Source organism: Hetaerina americana, unplaced genomic scaffold (genome assembly GCF_022747635.1).
Source record: "Hetaerina americana unplaced genomic scaffold, ioHetAmer1.1.p SCAF_4, whole genome shotgun sequence".
NCBI lineage: Eukaryota > Metazoa > Arthropoda > Insecta > Odonata > Calopterygidae > Hetaerina > Hetaerina americana.
This window is the reverse complement of record NW_027286985.1, coordinates 78,471,477-78,493,853: the sequence shown is the minus strand read 5'-3', so window position 1 is coordinate 78,493,853 and position 22,377 is coordinate 78,471,477. Positions and strand designations below refer to the sequence as shown.

General features: G+C 32.9%; 1 protein-coding gene across 2 annotated transcripts in view; it reads right to left on the bottom strand.

The window, feature by feature from the left end:
- Positions 1-13,437: 13,437 nt before the first annotated feature.
- The window catches only part of LOC139691862 (otoferlin-like), a 56,944-nt gene continuing 48,004 nt past the window's right edge, over positions 13,438-22,377 (bottom strand). For both annotated transcript variants that reach the window (XM_071589779.1, XM_071589781.1), the window contains 6 exons: positions 21,012-21,142; positions 19,756-19,943; positions 18,543-18,781; positions 17,608-17,786; positions 17,417-17,517; positions 13,438-14,501 (listed from right to left, as the gene is read on the bottom strand). In XM_071589779.1, the coding sequence (XP_071445880.1) occupies positions 14,321-14,501; positions 17,417-17,517; positions 17,608-17,786; positions 18,543-18,781; positions 19,756-19,943; positions 21,012-21,142 (1,019 nt within the window). In that variant the 3' untranslated portion in view covers positions 13,438-14,320. The remainder of the gene's footprint in view (positions 14,502-17,416; positions 17,518-17,607; positions 17,787-18,542; positions 18,782-19,755; positions 19,944-21,011; positions 21,143-22,377) is intronic.

Below are 22,377 nucleotides of genomic sequence, written 5' to 3'. Positions count from 1 at the left end.
AGTCCTTAGCTGCCATCTTGCGATATGTGAAAGAACCATCTGTGAATTGAAAATCACAGTAGGGGGATGTTTGATTTGGAATGATTGAAGAGAGAATAGTTGCTTATTATATGAAGTTATTCTATGAGCATTCTCTTTTCGGAGTCACTTCACTTGCTCTAAAAGCTTTCATTTTGAATAAATAACACAATAAAAATAAATAAAAAACCAATCATCTGACATTTTATGCAGAAGGAAGATGTTTTCATTTAAAAGTTCTCTATGCATCAAGTGCTAGGAGCGGTGAGCTACACGGCACAGGCTAGATCATCACCCGAATAAAAATTTAACATTTTTTAATTTTTTGAAAGGACACAAATTCTTTCCTGAAAAATATCCTTCAAAAATGTTCTCTGGATCGTCTAAACCTTGTCATTGCAGCCATTGGTATCTCTCTATTGCCGTTCTTTTCAGTTCATTGTATGTTGCATTATGTTGTTCTCTGGATTAGATTTTATGTTTTCCTTTCTCAAAAATAAACATGCACGAATTTTTTGTCTTTATTTTAATACTAGTTTTATATATTTACTGATTTCCATAATTTCATAATGATATATTGTTGTTACAACTGATGGTAATTCTTGTTGCAATAAGAATTTCATTTCCCAGAAATGGAAAATAATGCTAAAAGCAGCATTTTAACTTTCAGAAGAGTTCTTGGGCATTTTATTATCGCTGGTGTTGGAAATTTAGTGATATTCACATTTAAATGAAACATAGGTGAACGTGTCATCAGTTTAATCTTCATTGATGCTAAGATGGAGATAAGAAAAAAAGGAAAAGAGTGAATTACTTCAGTTTGAGTTTTCTCCCAGCATAAAAATAAGCATCATCTCCACAATATTATTGTAGGTAGAGATTCACAAAGTGGAAATAATGAACACTAAATAATCGTCCTTGCTGCAATTGCCATGAATGGACCGGCTAAATGGAATACCTACCTATTAATACTATGGGAAATACTTTGTCTGTTAAATGGGCTGATTAACAGAGTTTCTAGCCTATTTATTGTGTTTTTCAGGTTGTTGCTCTAATAGCCATCTGTTCTGTTTTCCTCCCCTCTATTATCACTCCAGTCGTAGCATGGCTTTGTGTGTGTGTGTGTGTGTGTGTATATATATATATATATACACACACACACACTCCCATTGACCAAGAAAAATAGGATCACCCATTTGTTTTATACTGATGAACTTAAACTTTTATATTTTCAATGCAAAATAACTCCATGTTGAAGTGTATGCAACATGAAGACCAGTGAGGATATAAAATGGAGTTCAGATGAGACAAATAGCTGTAAGCAACTCATTGAAAGGAAGATTGATGGAAAACAAGGAATTTGAACCTCACTGACAAACACTTGAAATGTGACCAACTATAAGAGTTCTTGGTAATCCTCACTGTTCATTACAGTAAGTGAAAGCCATAAAGTAGATGGATTCTCTGCATAGTATAGATTTCACATACACCTAGAGTCCTGAGTTTGACTTAGAACAAGATTTTTGCAATGAGTATATTAGTGTTTCAAAACTGTGAAATACCTTTTCCAGCAACAATTTGGGTTTCAGTTTCCAAAATCTCAACAGAAAATAATTATCATCAAGAGAAGACTTCACCAAAAATCTTGCAAAACCTAATTCTTTCCCTCGTAAAATCTATGAGGTAAAGGAAGGGGAACTTGGAGTATCTCCATGATTGACGAGTTAGGTACAGCATGCCATTTTGCAGTGTAGACCCTATTTTTTGCCTTGTTTATGAGCATGAGAAAGTGAGCATAGGGGAGTTCTTGTTACATATAGCAAAGAAGGGCAAATGGGCCTTTTCAAGACTTGGACCTTACTCACTGCACAAAAATGATTATTCCATCCAATCCCTAATGGCAGGTGCCCTTAAGCACACACTGTGAAGGATGAATATGCAGAAGCCCCATTCTAACAAATACATACAAGAATGTTTCTAGACAAACATGAGAACATATGGTTTATCAAAGGAGATGATGCTTATTATTTTTAGTGTGAGTCTCTTTCTCAAATCCAGAACTTCATCCTTGCATCACTAATAAATAGATAAAGAACGTACTACGGCCGAGTGCATGGAAAGAAAGTAAAACCCAAAGCCGTACACTTAAGTGTACGGCTTTGGGTTTTACTTGCTTTCCTTGCATCACTAAATTTTAAAAAAACTTTTCTTCGATCACAACTAAGAAAGAGCATAAAATCATACTTTGCCCACACTTTAGTTGCACAATGAGAGGCAATGCTGAATTGGTAGGAGCATCAAATTTATCATCCATTGAGAACTGTTTAAAAACTTGTATTTAATATTTACCAATGATCAATAATGAAAATTTTACTCGCAAATTAAACTTTCAACTATTAAACACTGAATAAAACCACTTGTAGAAGAAATTGTGATTGCATAGAAGTTCATCAAATGACATTTTATTAAAACACTTAAATTACAATCATACACATAATTTACAAATATTTACAGGATAAAATCTTTCTTTACCAAATCAGCACTTTTTTTCATTTTCTAATCAATTATGCACTTTAATAAACAAAATTTACTCCAAAAAGCATCAAAAATATTTGATTTGCTTATTACTGCAAAGATATTATTTTTATGGCTACTTGATTGCATATAATTTTTTTTAATACCTAATTCTTAAAATTATACCCCTGTTTCCTAAGTATTCATTGTAATTTTAGGTTTTACAGGCTTATATCTTATACAATCAGATGTCAAGCTCTGACATTTTTGTGTCCAAGTCCATTTTTAGTAATTTTTCTGTCAGCATAAGCTTGTTTTCAAAGGTTCATGATTTCTAAAAAGTTATATTTTTTTTGCTTTTTTCCATAACACCTCTACATTCATGACTATGTTAGAACCTGGGTCATAATTTCTCTGAAAAAATTGACATCCCTTTTGGCAAATGCCATAGTATTGATGTGCATCTGCACATGGACAAATGTGAAGTTTAGGACTTGAGCAAGGAACTTATGATAAATTTTTAATTTTTTTTGTTAAAATAAAACAGGTGGCCACCTATTTTCAACTGGATCTCATGTGCCAATAATGGATAAAACTGGCTTGCTTGAGAGTTAGCATGTTTACTTTGAAGTACTCAATGATTTCCCATCTATGTGCAGTTTATAAAGGTACCAAATAAGACTCTCACTATAACTCTTTGTTTACATTTTGCATTAATCTCTTGTTGAAATAGGCACTAGATTAAATCTTGATTACCAGAGCCATGGTGAATTTATGTGTTGTAAAAGAGATATATTGGATATGCAGATTTCAGATAGATGTAGAGAAATTATTTTGCATTGAATCAGACGTAATTTTCCAGTGAAAATGAGAAAAAATGTAAACTCACTCAATGATAATCACAAGTAGTCCCAATTGAAATAAATTTTCTTTCACATAATTTTGACTAATGTAATGGAAGAACAAGTCAGGTGGGTAACACACTGCTGCAAGCTAAAGTGTGTGGTACATGATTGAAAAGTTATGATAGCTGCTAAGGCTTCAATATTTTACATCATACAAAAGGCACTGTATTTACAAAGTATTGGGTACAACACATCACCATGAGTAAATGAAGTTTAAATTACAAATGCAGACTTCTAGTGAAATAATATGTCCTCTTGATGTATCATATCCTTAATTCTTAACAACATATCAATAATTCATTTGCTTTAACTGCACATGCATGACATTTCTTAAGTCATCTGGGAATTTTACTAACTATAATCTTGTCAGTTTCATCAATCAGTTGATAAAAAGTCTATCTGCTGAACCGAAGTTCGTGGGGATGGTTCTTACCATAAACTAGAGATAATGTGTACCCATTGTGACACATCTTCAAAGATCCATGTTGTTAAACCAAGAGTGGCATGTAGAAATCCAAACACACACACCCATATGGGTCACTGAATTTCCATAATAAAAATAAAGGATAAAATGTATTCCCTTTATATTTGTTCAATGATCATTGCATACTTGTTTATGTGGAAAGATAACGTGCATTTTAAATAAATGAACCCATAATATAATATTAACAAAATTACATTATTAATATGATACTATTTTACTTTAATTTCACTCTCATTTTAAGAATAGACATGGATCTCATGATATTGTGTCTTATTTGAAAGAGAGCTTGCATTGAATCAAATTATTTTTTCTGAGTTAGCTAAGCAGACCCAAGAGTGAGCGCCTACACAGAATTTGCGACATCTATGGAAGCAGTTTCTCGAGGGCAGTTATCTTTAATACATCAGCAGTTCAATCATTTGATTAATGCATCAAATTTGAAAAGTATGCATGTGTACCTTTTCATTTTGTTCAATTGTAAGAGAATTATGCTTTCGTTGAATTACTCTATTAATTTTGAGTTCAATAGTATTGTATATACATTAGAATAAGTTCTGCATGATTTTACATTGTGAAAATGAAGTGTGTCATAAGTACCATTGCATATTCTGCCATAAAATTTTATTTTACTTAAGAAACCTACGGTTTGGATGATTTTTGAAAGTGTATAAGAAGTAGGAAGAGTTTTATCAACTAGGGGCTGAAATAAATGGATGAAATTATGCTATGCAACTTGATGGAATTCAAATATAACCAATTGCATTAGCATTAAAATATGTTATCATATGTCAAAAAAACCTCGAATTTTGGCCACCCCTCCACTACACCTTTCCAACAACTTTATAATGAACCTTTCCTTTGCTAATCCATCCCCTGATGAAATCACCTATCTTAACAAAAGCCTCCTATTCTCCCTCAAGCCAAGTGAAACCCCAATATCCTTATTACTGACATTAAATTTAATACAAATATCCATCAGAAACAGTGAAAAATGCCATCAATCCACTTTTGTCAAAATAAAGATTAAATATCCTGCATTCTAACCAAACAAGTCTCTTCCAATGGCTATTTGCAAATCATCTAATCCCTTAACTCCAAAAACATAGTATTCTGAGGCAGATTAAGGGAATTCCATTGTAGTCCTTGAAAAAGATTAATTATGGTAAGTCAAGGATCTTCTCAATTCCAGTCCATACACTTCAATTAAAAAACCTTTAAAACATCAGAAGGACGTCTAATATAGACTTTTTAAGAAGGGCCCATATCCAATAATTTCTGACCTTTGCCTATCTTCCATCTGAGTACCTTCATCATTTTCCCTACTATGGATTGCATCAATTTGAAAAAGCAGACTGGTAAGTTAAGGACTGGTAAGTGTGAAATCAGATGGAATGACAAAATGGAATCAGTTTGTATGAGGCATAAGATAAGAGATTTAAGAAGGTCAGAGTGATGAAAAAAGGAGAGCTAATTCCATAGGAAAATGTGTAAGCTTCGTTATCCTGAATGTATTATAGAAAGATGCAGGAGGCATATACATCCTCTATCCTAAATTGTTGAGACCTTCAGATTTATCCCTTAGCCCTGTCTGCTGCCCTACCACATACAAGTATTGAGATATGGCTGAATTGCAGGAATAACAATAGTGGCAGGACCTAGAGTGTTTAAGCTTCTCTCCAAACAGAAAAATAATTGAAGTTTCTCATCCTGTCAAATTTTTTTGCCTTGCCCTGTTTCATGCACCCAAATTCACTAAATTTGAGTGCATGGATCTACCTCTTAGGCATTCATGTCTTTAAATGGCTGAGACAGCAGTTACTCATGGCAAGTGAGTGCATTTCAAAGAGACTGGCAGAGAGGAGGCTTGGGTCTCAACAGTAAGATTAGAGTCATTACATATATTAGAACTCAGGTTCCAAGTAGAAGCCTCACTTAATGACAGCAACTAATTCCTCATAAGAATGTCGACAAATGAATTTTTCTGAGGTACAGGATCATTTTACATTTGTACTTATTCCAGTTCAATAAATGACTGAAAAAATGCTAAAAACCAATCTAGCATTTTTTTCAGTCATTCCTATACAGATTTTTACATTGCAGTTTGCTTATGCCCTAGGTGCAGCTAATGTGCACCTGGGGCTTAAATGATATGATGTAAGGCTTGGAGGTGAAAAGCAAACAGATTGTGGCATGAAAAGTGTACATGCTATTTACAATGGCTCTTGATTTTGCAATTAGTTTTCATAGTCTTTGATCTAATTGCTGTCTGACCCAGGGTTGACCTACCAAAACTGAACAATCTTGTTTGTGTGGATGAGATTATACTGCATCAATGTGTATAGTGTTATCATATGGAAACATTGATAGGGAAAGTCCCCATCATGCATGTGCTTCCAATCAGAGTCTTCCCCATCAAGAAAACAGGGATGAATTTAAGGGAGAATTTTTGCTACTACCGCACCATCATACAATGGAAGAGTGCATAACCAAAGCTGCACCGTAACAAAAATGTATTTATGCAAGGGAAGCAGTTATTTCCAAATATGAAAGTGTAAAAAGCTAATGGCATATCTATATTATGTGTATATGTAGCCCTTAATTTAATGTGAAACTTTGTGTTAAGCCCTCTCAAAATGATGGGCTTTGACTTTGAGACTTTAAATATCAATACCAGTTCAATAAATGCTCTAACTTTTAATCCATAATGCTTCAATTTGTTAGGAAAACTTGATGAGCAAGGGTTAAATGTCATGCAAAATGATAATATGCACGTTCTCAGACATTTTCCGTCAAATATTTTGAGGGAATAGCTTGTTTTGAGTTGTGGTTATGCCAGAATAAGGTACCTATGTTGTGATGTGAATATTAAAGGTGATTTTGAATCATTACCATAATGAATTGACATTTCATTAAAATATCCATTTATTGGGGTATGCCTGTTCATAAAAACCTTGTAATATGTTGCTTAATCATGTGTCATCTTGCTGGTGCTGAGAGCCCTTAGTTCTTATCATCTCAACATTAAAGACAAATGCACAGAACATAGCAATAAATATATAAATGAAGTATGTAAATTAGATTCAATGCATAATATATACATACAATCGCATACCATCGTGGAATCAAGGAAAAAATATGACCAGAAGTTTCAAATCTCATTAAATGAAATTATTAAGTCAGTGTGATAAATCATATTCCGAGTTTCACACATTATATTGGATGCTCTTACATGCCTGGATGCAAAATTAAGTGGATAGTGGAAAATTTTACTTGGTTATTTTCTGCTGTTTTTACCAATGAAAATTTATGTAACCACAAGTAATTGTTTTTTTTTCTCTGGAACTAGTTGTTTCTTGTATTGGATCATTGTAGAAATCAATTGACTTCAATACATATTTTTCAAGCTTAAAGCATTATTATTTTCTGATTTCTAAATGAATTTTCCCCCTAAAAATGGCATATAATATTAAATTAGAACATATGTACAGAATAGTTATTTAACCCATTAGCAGTACTTTCACTTCATAAATGGTAAGAAAATAGGTATTGGAACTTTACCTATAAATGTCAGTAGAATTCCTAAATTCAAATTAATTTATTCCTGAAAATGGAATCTATGAAAAAACATGAGCATAAGATTTTTTACCTCATATTTCTGAGAACATCACCGCTAAATGAGCCTCATTTATCTAGATCTGTGATGAATTGATTGAAATCATGATATTAGGATCACCATCAATGCTTTTTATTGCAGTATGAGTTTTCCACAGTTATGCATGTAAATGTAACATAACTCTAAATAATGCATTTAGTAAAACTAATGACTCTTCTATATTGTTAAGATGAGGATCAGAAAGATCATTTTAACAAGTGGTAACCTACAGCAAAATTGATTGTTTTCTACACCCAAATATTTTTTGTAATGCTAGCATCCATTTAACTTCCTAAAAATATAATATGGACAGCAAGGAAAAAATTATTCATTCTTTCATACCCCAATTCAATACGGAGTACCTACTCTTCATTTCATTATTTCAATCACTACCCAGTGACTAGCAACGTCCGAAGTACTAATAGGAAGTGATTTTTTATCACATATTTAGGTTATTAAATTAACTCTACTCTTCCAATATCTTAGTGATAACTGTAACAATATGTAAAAAATTAAGTATAATTTTACTTTGTGAACACACTGCCTACTGATTGTGCTTCTCCATTGATGTAACATATTAGGGTTTAACATACAAACTGCTATGTAAAAAGCAAGTACATTTAATTGAGTGTAAGAATAAGTTATGGTTTTTTATACTGGTGGCTTTATTGAGACAAGAATAAAAACTATGCATAGAGGAATTTTCTAATGAATTGAACTGATCTATCTCAAATATTTTAAGGCCTGTAAATCAATATGAGAGGGTATCTATCTATCTATCATTGAATATTGGTTATAAAATAAAAGCTTTTATCCAAAAATGAAGGGCCTCAAATATTTAATCAAAATAATCAGTACACATTTTTTTTTTTAATTAGCCCATTTCAATATGAAAGTAAAGTGTTGTATTACCAAATGTGACAGGACTTATAATTAGAGAACCCATTCCAATATGTGTATGCATTGAAATGGCCCTTGTCAAGCTGTCCATAACACTGTGGCCATGCTGAAATGTACTATTGGACCCTTAATAGGAATTCTGAGATAGTTTAGTAATAGGTTTGTCTAAATATTATCACTCATGCGAGAAAATATGGGGTGTAAAAATATCACTGATTAATTACAGAGCACCATTGCAGAACAGAACAGAATTGCATTGAATCTAAATTCAAGAACTAATGCACTTGGGATGCAAAAAAGTGAAACCTTGGCATAAAATTAAATCCTACATAAGGATTAACCGTGTCAATATTCAATTTTCTATGAGGGGTTGAAAGCCAACTTATTCTCATCAAGAGACTTTTCAATCAATCTAACAGTCAGACATTTTGTGCTAAGAATCCCAGAAGTATGGGCTTTTTGGATCCTGATTTTCTTTTTTATAACCCAATGGAAGGATAGGAATCTCCTGAGTCTCTTCTTTAATCCATACATAGCTTATAATACAAATGGGAAACTTGACCTACTCAATTAGAATGCAAAAAAGGACTCAATCATGAGTGTATAAAAACATAATTAAAACATGGATAAATTACTGAGTTCCAAATTAATGTACTTATAATGTGCATGCAATGAGATAATATATTATGATATTTTAATGTGCATTTTTTTCCTTCTAACATTCAAAACAACACAAAAACATAAAAAAGCAGTGGCCTCAAATCCACCTTAACCATTTATCATTAATAAATATAAATTTGAATCATATTTTATGTGCACAAAACATTCCAGTACTCAGTGTTTAATGTGAGAGTTCTGCATTGATGTTTTACTCTTCTATTTCTTGTACAATAAAAAATATTTTTATCTCAAAGTAACTATGGTAATTAAGCTATTGAACTGTATCTATGAGAAGAAAACTTAACTACGAGGGAAATAACATAGCCATGTATGTACAAGCACTGCTGCACAGCAAGAGCTACTAGGTCTATTTTAGTGGGATATAAAGAATTTTAAACCCTATTGTAAGAGTAAAGTAAAAATTATCCCTTGATTAGGTATCACAGCTCCGATGCTAAAGAGTCATTTGTCTCCACATTTATGCGCAGGAAATGATTTGAAAAATATTTCTGGAACTAACTGCCTACATTAGCTATAGAGAGGAAAATTTCATTAGCCTTTAAGCCCACAATAAAAATGAGAGGAATCAGTAGTTTTTACCAGTCATTTCATTAAATGCAGACCATTTTCCATATGGTAAATGACATTACTGTTACTGTTTTGTCTTACATTTTGGCTCCTTTGAAGTTTTAGAGCCTTATTTTTAAGGTCCAATCACTCCCCTAATTCTGCAGAGTATTATTGGCAAGTCCTTGTCCCTTAAACCACCTCAATTTTGGGAGACTGTTTTGTGTTTTAGGCTTGCAAGATATTCTTCAGACAGAGTGGGCTGCAATGGCATTATTTTTTACTATAAAAGCATATATAATACACTCTTGGTGACCTAGGTCTGACTAATCTAAATTCCAACATAATCTGGACTGAGTCCAGGCATGCAGTGTTGGTGGTTTATTGAGGGGTTGCAAGAGGCAACCCTGTGGCGCTCTGCTGGAACATGTTTTGCTTGCAAGTGTCTACAAAAGGGGTTGAATACAAGTACTTTATATCATATTTCAACAATGTAACAATGCATTTTAAATTATGAACAATCAAATGATAAATGAAACAAAAAATTCATATGATTATCTAATGCCTTATGCTTTGTAACATGATACATATATTTGAGAGAAATATCTAATCTTTCCATAAGATTTTGTGCCACTCCATATTCATATTTATTTATTATCAGTTCTTCTGGAAGAAAATCTAAAGCAAGGTTTGACAATGGCACAAAAGTAGAGACAACAAAAGAAAAAAATTCACCCAAGAAGCATAGAAGGTGAATAATAGCATGCAGAAGTTTATGTTCAGAGTCTGGTTAGCTAGTTTGGTATCACTGTACATATGGTCTGATCTGAAAAAAATAATGCTAAGTTCAAACAATTTCCTCATAGGAAATTCAGGATGAATTTACATACAGGTTTAAGAATGCTGGCATATAAGATGTAGCAGAAAAACTTTCCGCATACTTACAAGCAGAAATCTTCACTACAAGTATTGGCTGGATTTGGCTGTTTAGGAAGATGCATTATATTTGTGATAAAAGCGAGTTCACCGATGTAATGAGTGCTGATAGAGATACAATTGAACCATTTAAGGAGAACTTTCAAGCACTAATGATCGAAAATTACTTACAGTCACCTGAGATCTAAAAGACAGTTTAAATGGACCTGTACTGGAGAGCTTTATAAAAAAATATGAAATCTTCATAGAGTGAAAGGTTCCCAAACGAAAAATCATTAAAGAATGGGTGTCTGATACAATATAATGAGGCAGATTATAGCCATAATGTGAAGAGTATTGCTGTGGCAAAAACTATACCCAGGTCTACCTCTTTACCTTTAAAAATATTAAGGAAATGCATAGTTACCCTGATTGATTGCAATGAATTGATTTCATAATCATTTTGCTACTGAAGTCATGATATATAAAACTAATGCTCCGGGAATACCAAAAAATAATGTGTTCCTTTGATTTTGGACAATGACCCCTCCCATCTTGCCATTGAAATTTGCATACATTGGAGATGGCAATTTTAGACTATTTGTTTAGCAATTACTTTCATTATAACAGCTGATTAATCAAGGTGTAACAGTTATTTGCAAGATGTTGTATAGATAAAAGTTAAAGAATTTCCTAAGTACAGACAAGTGAAAATTCCAAACTTCCTAACTACACTCAAAACTACTGGAATGCAGGTGCCACAATACAAATCATGTTCTAGGATCAGAAAAAATCAACTGTAATGTTCTTAAATAGTTAAGCAGTATGAGCAATGTATGCAAATAAATATATTTTACATGTGAATCCTTGCATTTAAGTATGCTGGAGTACAGTTATGACAGCATGTCATAATAACTGAAAGAAAACTCACAACATTTTCCTGAAGTTAACCTTTCATTTATTTGAATCAAAACTTGATCAATTAATTTATTTATTGCAGGGAAATAGATAATTTAAACAGGATGATACAAAATAACAAAGTATGAATTCCCATTATTTAAAGCTGCTATAGAACTAAAATAACCATAAATTTGGGGAAAAAGCTGTGATGTACTTGAACTGGCATTATTCCATGCTCAAATAAGAATTTTTCTTATCATGAGGGCTCTAATGTATCAAATAAAGTCATTAGAAGTCATTAGTGAGCAAGGGCATACAAGAGAGTGAGGGGAAATACTAAAGGGGCTTATGTTAATGAAGTCACTGGAAATTGAAGATGAAGAATTTGCCTATTTCAGACTTTGCCTCATCCCTTTGAGTTTAGAACACACAGTGCTTTTTTGAGTAGCTTGACTCCATACCACTCAGTTTTGTTGATTTTTTATGGAGAAATAGCATAAAGGTGATCCTAGAAAATGCTTAAAATCAGTTCATAAGATACTCGGCTAAAAATCAATGGATTATAGTATATATGAAAAATCAATTTGAGTTATATTATGAGTGAAATCAACCCTAAAATAAAATTAGTTTCACCTGAGACTAAAATGGAATTTCCTCCTCTCCCACTGAGAATGTCCTGACTTACAGTGGAAACAAAAACTAGGATGTTTATGATGCATAGAAAATGTACATTAGATAAAGGACAAAAACACATTTACAAGGCATGTAGACAAAGCACACTTAATGCAGTTCTGATTTAACATTTAAAGGAATGTGGCACCTCTTAGGAAACTTTTAAAAATCCTTAAAATATGTATTCAGTATTATTTTGACTCAAAATTTACTACACAGAAAAAATGTTGTTTTTACATGTACTAATTTTCAATTATATGCATACTTATTCCCTTGAAATTTGTTCAACTGATATTTTGCTTTTTGTTGAAATGACTGCATCCAATGACTGAGTCAGTCAGCATAATATAAAGAGAAGGTATATCCATGTGACCTTCTTTACTGACATGCAAAGGTTTTAGGGAATTGATGAAGATTGCTACTGTAGTTCTCTTGTAGGTGTATTGTAAGTAAGCAATTCATATGCACAGTAAACTTTTGAATGAAAGGCAAAGAAAATAATGACACACTGAAAACAATTGGCATTTTTCTGAATTCAGTACATTTCTACATTAACCCTCGCTCTTTAAGTGTTAGGTACCTATCTGATCAGTTTTACTCCAAATAAATTTTAAATATATATGCTTTTTATTTTCATCCTTTCTTGTGTACATATTTCAGTGGTAACAGTTACTTAACTGGCAGCACATAAGCACCCGTTTCTCATTTAGCCCACTGTACAGAAATCTAGAAACAATGGTATTTAAATTGATAATTTGAAAGAATTGCACCACCAAATTCCTGGTGGTGTTACTTTTTCAAAAGTTTACTGCATTCCATTTAACCCTTATGAGAAGAATTTCCAAATCACTCAACATTGTTGGCCAAAAGTAATGCATCTTCAAATATTTCATACTAAATTTGTAGTTTTAACTTAATATTTTTTTGCTGGCAACATATTCTGTCATTCTAGTGATCTTAGAAATTTTTATGAAGTGCTGGCACATGAGGGCCATAAATTTATCTGTTTTTCAATTTATTTACCTATGGAGAACAATGATTAACATTTCTTGCATTTTGAAAGAAATAACTCATTATTCATATAAAAATTTAGGAAACATTCACTATGAATTTTCATTAATCAATGTGAAGACAAGAAAATGCTTTAAACTATCAAAGATATAATCATATATTCATGAAAAATAACTGTTTCATTTCATATATCAACAAATTATCATTATATGTACAACTTTTTAGCCAATGTACTTTAATTGTTCTAAACCTAGTGCTTTTTATCACAAAAAGAGTCAATTAGACCCTTGTTTGAAGTGTTTTACAAGGAGTCAGTTTTTTAAAATTTATGACATAAAATGGACTTCTTTCACTTAAGTAAAATTTTCTATTTATCTAATGCAAACAATTATGTATCATAATATTTCCTGAGTGTTTTAATAAATGTAAAATGATGCTGTCCAGTTCAGACAATCTTCATTTTAGCAAAAAAAACAATTAAGGTTTCAAAATAGATTGTCTTTAATTTACTCCACTAAGTTTCTCAGGCTAAAATTTTATCATCAAAATGTTCCTGTTAAATTAAATATTTACTGAAGTATGCATCTAACCTAAAGTTCTTCATGTTATGGTTTAATTTAATACTGGAAAAGGGAAAATTTGGAGTTGGCATTACACAAGACAGCACATTTTGTAAAGACCACATGCAACACTTGTAAGTAACAAAAATTTTGCAATGAATGAAGCATCATCAATGAAAAATAATTTTCACAAGTGTTGCAGAAAATCCAAGGCAACATTTATGGCCAGTGGTTCAGGAATCAGTGACTGTGGCGATTGCTGAATTTTAAGTGTAAGGATTAACTGTGCTGAGGAACTTGATACTATGGGTAGGTATCTATTTCATCATCAGTGGGGCCAAAAGTGTGGGTAGGTACTTTAAAATATATTGTTGAGTTTTTGGGATGACATCATACAGAAAATTTGACAGTCTAACCCTGGTACCACTGCTCTATACCAATCATCTTACCTTCTATCATTTAGAAATAACTGCGTAACAAATAGCAATGAACTGCTACAGCTGACTGAGAGAATTGACCCATCTTATTGTTAATACACATTGCTCCATCTAACGGAACAACTTTATGCTCCTAGAACTTTCTTTACAGTATATCCTGGTATTGAATAGAAGAATAAAAGTAATAGTACTGCAAGTCCTAATACTAGCAAAACTTTCAGAATTGCCCATTTGTAGTTGTGCCAAACAATGTACCGGATAGACTTGAGCGGGTTGAGGAACCACATGAATGAAGCATCAGGCCGGCTGAAACAGAATAATGGATGGTTGAATTAATTTCAGTTGTTGCTTTGGTCATAACCTAAAAGAAACATTTTACTGAATCTACCCTGAAGGAAATAGCATATAGGGCATTTATACATGGAGAATAAGTACTTGAAATCATATTTCTTGGAGTATATGGAGATTAGGCCTTGAGAATAAACGAATGTGCTTCCCCAGACTGCACTGATCATTTGGAATACATGCTATAAACATACTGTGCAGACTTGAGTAGTAATACATTAATAAGTAGAACTTGATTTGGAAAGTTTTGTTTTTGGTCAACTTTTAACTTAAAACCATTATTTTTATTTTCTTGCTACTTTTGAACTCAACTTATTAGTTTTTTCCTTGTATTTAACGTCAATCACTTCAATTTAAAGGTTGGTTTTAATTGTGACATAATTAATTTACTTTGCTGTTATCATTATTTCAATATCACAGGATTAGACATATGTATTTTTTGTAATGCCCCTGGTTCAGTTCCCAGAAGTGAAAAATTGTTAACATAAATTGAATCCAGAGTAAGCATTCATATTAAAATATTTTGGTTGGAGGGCACTGTAAAATTGTAAAGGAAGTAGTGATTTACAATGGGGAATTCGTCAGTTGATAATGCTATATTTAAGCACATTCCGCATTGGTAAAGTTGGATTAAGGTTACCATTATTAACTGCATATGTGAGTCAAATTAAATATGGACTGGCATGTTTAATGTGAATGAAAGATAGTTTCATCAGTAATATGGGGTAAGGCTTTCTTAAATGAACTTTTGACTGAACTCAAGTAACTTTTGACAAGTGTGACTTATCCAAGTTAGTTTTGTATTACGTCAAATTTTGACTAAACTCGGTTAAAAATGTTTTAGAATCATCTACCTTCACCACATAGTTTTTTAAACAAACTTCCCTAAATATAATATTGTGTACTTGATGATCTATCCAATCACAATGTGTATGCGTGTATTAAAGTTTATGATTTCTTTAAATATACAGGTATCTCAAACATGTAAAGAATGATAGAATTTCAGCATCCTAGATGTATTTCTCTGTTTGTTGGCAAGCTCAAGGTCTGAATAAACACATATTATTCTTTTACTTTTGCCATTATGAGAATCCATCAAACCCATGCCAACATTGATGCATACTTGTAGTAGCATTTTATCTGCTACGAGGGTCATCCGGAAAGTAGTACCCGTTCGTGAAATAAAGACACAAAAGTAAATATTAACAAACATAAAAAATTTTATTTGAAAGAGGATACTTTAAACTACTTCTCAACATAATCTCCAAGCAAATTAAGGCATTTGTCATAACGTGTGACAAGTTTCTGTATTCCTGCTGCATAGTCCTTCGCCGCCAGCTCATTGAGATACGCGAGGGACCCATCTTGCACAAATTTTTGCATAATGCAGATGGTGTTTAACAATTTCATGAACAATTGTTCGAGAAACATTGGGAAAATGCTCACAGATGTCATCAATTGTGACGCGCCGATCGTTCCTCACGAATTCGTCAACTGAGCTCACCAGTTGGTCTGTAATGACAGACGGTCTCCCCGAACGCTCATCGTCGTGTGTGTTCCCCCTCCCCATGTTGAAGTTGCGACACCACCGCCGAACAGACGACTCGTCCATTACATTGTCTCCATACACCTCCTTTAATTGGCGATGAATATCACATGGGCGAACGTTTCTTGCATTGAGGAATTTAATCACTGCCCTCACTTCACAACTGGCGGCGTTCTCAATTTTTTTAAACATTGTAAACAATCACAGAAACAACACAGGCAATGCTACTTGGCTCAGAGAAGGCAGACAAGCCACTGAAGCTATCTGACCTCGTCCAGCGGCTACTCGCGTCGTCAGCACTTCATGCGGCACGAACGGGTACTACTTTCCGGATGACCCTCGTATTTTTATAAAGAATAAAGGATTTCAAATTATCTTTGTTATGTGTAATATATGTGACGATTCGCCTTAAGAGTGTCGAGGAGAGAGAAGTTCCCAGAAGGATGTCCCCCCTGGTGCTTCAGTTTGTTTAACACTCATTCTGCTAGTATCTTAGGGTTGCTAATAATCACACATTTTCCCAAATTTGTGTTCAGACATATTATTTGTGATTTTTTTGTTCAAAGTTTAATTTGCAGCATTGCTGAAAAACAAAATTTTGGCCATAGTTTTTAAATTGTTCCCAAAGAAAAAGATGAAAGAACGAGGCATGAGCGTGACTGATTTGGCACACATAGAAAATTGGAAAGCATCAATGACCATCTATTCAATGGTTACATAGCCTCAATCATGTTGAAAGGTTGCTTCTCATATGGATGCACAAAAAGCAATTGCAATCAAGAGTATTAATGAGAATACCATTAGTGAGATAGAGAAAGTGATTTTTGCTGATCTTATTAAGAAGATACTAGGACAATCCATGGTCAAAAAAGCATCACCCTAACAAGGCGGTGGCTATGCATGCTAAAAATTTATTTTATGATAAAGCTGTGTCACATTTTCACCAATTTTTGAAGCACCAACAAAAACAAATATCTCTGACAGCTTTCTTGCAAAAAAGAATTTGGTATGCATCATAACTAATAACCTACTTATTTTGATTTCTTTTTGTTTTCCACATATAGAATTTGCATTCCCAGTTGGTTCATTCCATGATAGAAGAAAAGATGATGACTCACAGTCCTAAGTAATGTACATATAACTTTGAGTAACACTATACATATTTTATTTTATCAGCATAAAATGCCTTCTCATAATTTACATTAATTTATATGGGTATTCTTTTGATTAACAAGTAATTAACTTCACGAGTAAGAGCCCTGAGCAAATTATGCTTGTTAAGCAAGGTTCAGCTGCACAAGTATTGTAATTATGAAATTCTCTCACTCACTTTGGTTTTTCCAGTGGATCTGGTTCATTACGCCCCAGTCCTGTTGGATTCTTTTCAGCCTCTTCTTTGGTTAATAAATGAACTTCAGCCTCTACTTTACCCTGCAAAGAATTTAATTGTCAAAGTGTAACATTTGCATCTCTGCTACTTACACTTCACAGAGCCAATACTTCAAAATTGACAAAACGTACTGTAAGTTCCATTTCTTCATTTTCCTTCTTGATATAAAATGGCCACCATCCCTTCACTCTTTTCTGCTTAAAAATGTTGACCATTGGCACTGATCCATCAGTTTTTAACATGTCAAGCGTGCAGAGTTTAGATGATTTAGCTCCACGAGGAAACCTATTTAAATCTAATGTTATGGCACCTACAAGCAGAGGTAATACGTTAGTCAGCTTAGTATAGAAAACTTACATACTGAAAGCTAGGCAAGTCATATTTTTTATTAATACAACAATGTTATAGAAGAAAAACTAAGGAAATTAGAGTAAATAACATGACATATGTATACATCTACTATAGTTAAAAGAGAGGGAAATGCAAGCTATATGGGTCTTTTTGAGTGGGAAGAATAGTATATGTGCTTCCAAACTAAGTATTAATGAAGATGCTGGTTATCTTGATATAGACTGACAGCGCTTTCTTTCTTCAAAAATGAAGTTTCAGCCATAATTTTACTTTTAGAGGATATGGTAAATCATTGCTGCATCATTATCAGAAACAATGCTCTTATAAGGTACCAAAACTGAGTATTACCTTTACAAAAAAACTCCTAATGCCTTTCATTTTGAAAGCCACATATTCATCAGAAGGTTAACTATGCCAGTGGATGGCTGCCATATATATTAATTGTATTGCATAACAGGTAAACATTTCCTGTGCTATTTTTAGGAATGAAGAGTGGATATTCTTTCTTTCTTTCCATTCACAAAAATAATACAAAGTCATTATTCAGTTTTAAAATATGCCATATTGATTTCATATTTGATCAATTGGAACACAAGGCCTTTAACTACATTAAAGTTGTAGTTCAAGGGTATGAGGTAAGTATATATGTAGCAGCTGTAAGACAAATTAATGAAATAAATCTTTATACTATCATTTTCAACTACAAAATAGTTACCTAAAAAGTCATCTGCTGAGAAATGATCAGCATCCCATACTTGAAGTTCTAGTCTTGCTGGAATTTTGCATTCTGTTTCATCCCAAGAAAATAAAGACTCTTTTCGAGAAATTACAATTTTTTCTTCGGCAACCAAATAATCAAATGGATATACAAAACGCCAATTGAAGTTTCCTTCTCCAGTTAATGATCTATAGTGAATATCTGTACATTGGCAGTCTTCAGGGCCTTTAAGCCATCTGCAACAGGAAAGTTATATAAAATACAATAAATTGTAAGCACTGATCAGATATGTCTTTTCTATCAAGTTCCCAAATTAGTCTAGTGTGCCATTTAAGGTTTTCCAGCTGTAGAGGCAGCAGTTTGTGCAGTAAGAAAAGTCAAAACTTTGATGTGATATTAAATATTACCTGGTGGTAATAGCAGTCAATTTTGAAATGTGGCCTTATAGAAGTTTAACACCCAACTCAAATAACATATTTTTTAAATTACTCTAAATACCTCTCCCATGAATAGGTCAACCTTTGATATTTTTAATTGAAATTTTGTATTCAAAGGTTGCCCTACACATGAGTACATGTGCTTTTTTATTTCAGCATGTCATTCCCATTTTAACATCTCATGAGAACCAGATTAATGTTCAGTCAAATTAGTCACATACTGTGCAATTTAAGTTTTTTGATTCAAGAAAGTCAAGTGATTTCCAAAAAACGGTTGGAAGAGAATTATGTGAGTTGATCTAACATCATTTTACAAGAGGTAAATTGCCTCAGTAACAGCAGAGAAACTCAATAAATATAACGGTGAATCAGCACCTTTGATTAGAATGATTCACAAGTGGTTTCAAAATGTTTGCAGTGGCTACAAGTACACATGCCACAAAACATCCTGAATGCTCAGCTGGGTTTGCCACTCCAGAAATAACTGATAAAATTTATGATATGGTGATAGGGGACAAAAGAGTAAAGGTGGGTTAGATTACTAATGCAGCAGGCATTTCAAGTGAAAAGGTACACATTATTTTGCATAAAAATTGGTACGTGAGAAATTTATCTTCATTATGGGTGCAAAAATTGCTCAAAGTTGATTTTCATTTTTAACTGACTTTTCAAATCACAATTATAGATGGATTAAAAACACAAGAATATTTAACCAGGTCGGAGGAACTGGTATGGGAAAGCTGAGATGCAATTAGTTACTGAGACATACTAACCCTTTAACGTAGATATCTGACATTTTTTCACCAGTGAAAAATGCATCATCCTCTAGGACAACATCATCTGTGTTCCATATAATTATTCTGAGCTCATATGATTTTGGTTTTCTAGGTGATATATCAATAGGCGGTCCAGGTAATGGCATATCCATTGGGAACATATCAACCCACATCTCCAGCTTACCCTGAAATTACCAACATTAAAATAGCATGTTTTATCCTAAAATGACTTTGCATTGTCTACTTAAGCCATTGATTAAAATATTGCCTTATTAAGATGACTCTGAAGATAACTATATGCATATCCTTTCTGCACCTTGCATGCATAGTAAATAATGGCTATCAGATTGATAGAAAGAACAGAAGGGGATGAAAGCAACGCCTTATGGAAGCACTCATCCAGGAGCAAATGTGAATGATGGTATTGACTAAACCAAAGCTTGTGGAATTGGTAGAGTAAGCCCATTTTGGAAGGCAGAGCCCAAGCCCCTAGAATGAATGAGCCGGTGGTTTATGCATAGAAATCTCATCCTGGAAAAGGTATCCTCTATGGCCAACTTGAAAGCATGCATGGTCTAAAATGTAATGAAATTTAAAGTCCACAAAAATATGCCCCATAATATGTTCTATGCTCCATATTCAATTACTGTGTATATTCAACATCGAGAATTAACTTTGTGGACCAGTAATGAGATATATGAATGCCACATGTCATTTTCTTCTGTCATGCACTGCTACTTACTATCCCTTCCTTCCTCACTTGCCCCCACTCGCTCATTTATTACAATGCCATGAGATTTTGGTTTTACCTCTACATAGTGGAGGAAGTCAAGGCATACTTTTGGCAGCAGAATTGGAGCTCTCAATAATGACGTTTATTCACATATTACACACATGTTTTATATAAAAATTTGAGACAACAAATACTGGTGATATAATATTATAGGGAAATATATATATCATTAAGACTATTGAAAATTTATACTCTATCATCACTGGCACCATCCAGTTACTTACTCATCATTAACATAAAGTCAAGAAAAAATCAGTCCATATACATCATTATTGTAATTTATTTCATAAATACTGAACAATACAAAGTAACTATTAGATTTAGCAAAAATAATCACTTCTTGACTGCTACAATTAATGGAATAAAAATAAAAAGAGCTTATCCTTTTTCACAGTGGATTAAGATAATGTATTATGGCAGCCCTGTAAGGAAATTTTTTAAATTTACTTATTAGGCTCACCTGCTCAATTCCAGGTTTTTCAGGGTTGTATAATGGCCTTGTTTCTATGTGTTCAGGTACCAATGTGCACCCTATCCTAGGAATATCTTTCCAGTTGAATAATGCTTTCAAAGCTAAGTGTTCCTCCAAGCCTAAGAGATGATATGCAATTAAAAATAATTCTGCTCTAATAGAAAAACTGAAAAAAATCTTTTTGAGTTAAACCTCTGACAGTCCAAATCTTAGTAATAAAATAATTGTTTGGATGAATTTAATTTTCATTGTATACAAAAGACTTTATAACTCAAAAAAGTTCAGGTATAGAATCCAAAGTTTGATGTAATGACAACATTTGTTACTGCTTTAAGATCTTGAGGATAATGATTTATGACCAGATTTCTCCTTAAAAGAGCTCATATGGCAACACTGTATATCTTATAACTTCTCCCCATTTCGAAAATTTTGCTGTTGAAAAAACTTAATCAAGTACCCTTTAAACTTTTTTTAAAGTTATTAACTTTATAAAATGCATGAGGATCATTCCGAGACAATGCAGAAAGTTACCGAAAAATCTTGTTTACTAAGGTAATTTGCACTCAAAATCAAGGTGACCAGAAAAATATATTTCAAAATATCCAAGTTTGAAAAAACAAGCTCAAAAACTGCTTTGATTCCATGTTTCATCAGTAGCATGAACTTTTGTAATGAATATATATTTCGTAAAAATATTTACAAAAGCTAAAACCTTAAAATGGAAATGCAAACAAATATTAAGTCATTCGACTCATCAATAAATCCTGAGCTTTTAGCTCTCTAATCTGGCCATTGAAATCAACACCACTTATCTTTCAAGACAGATATTGAAAAAGCATGTATTTTCATTTGCCTTATCCCATCTATTGAAAGTCATGTGCTATTTTCTGTTCTTAAATAGCTCCCATTCTTTTCATTGGAGTGAACCAAGTGGATCATTCTGTTTCTTAAGCTGCAGCAAGATTCATGTTCATTTTCAATCAAGAATGGGACCCTGTGTTAAGTATTTAGACTAAGCTATCATTATCATAATCTTTTCTGGGAGTGTTCTTAAAGTTACTATGTGCATCTAATATTTCCCCAAATCAACATTATCCCTTTGATAATAAAATACATTTTATTCCATCCACACTTATTTTCCACAGTAAAATAATAAGTGTATAAAAGGCATCGCTACCATATTAAACTATTTTTTTAGCTGCAACTTTAACATTTAAATCGAGGTATTTCAGTGAAAATTGTAAAATGGCAGAGATCCTACCTAGACCTAGTGTCTACTCTGGTGGATAAGAAACCTCATGACGGCCCAAAGGCTTGTTGAGATTGCAATGGGCATCTTTCTTCAACCTAATCC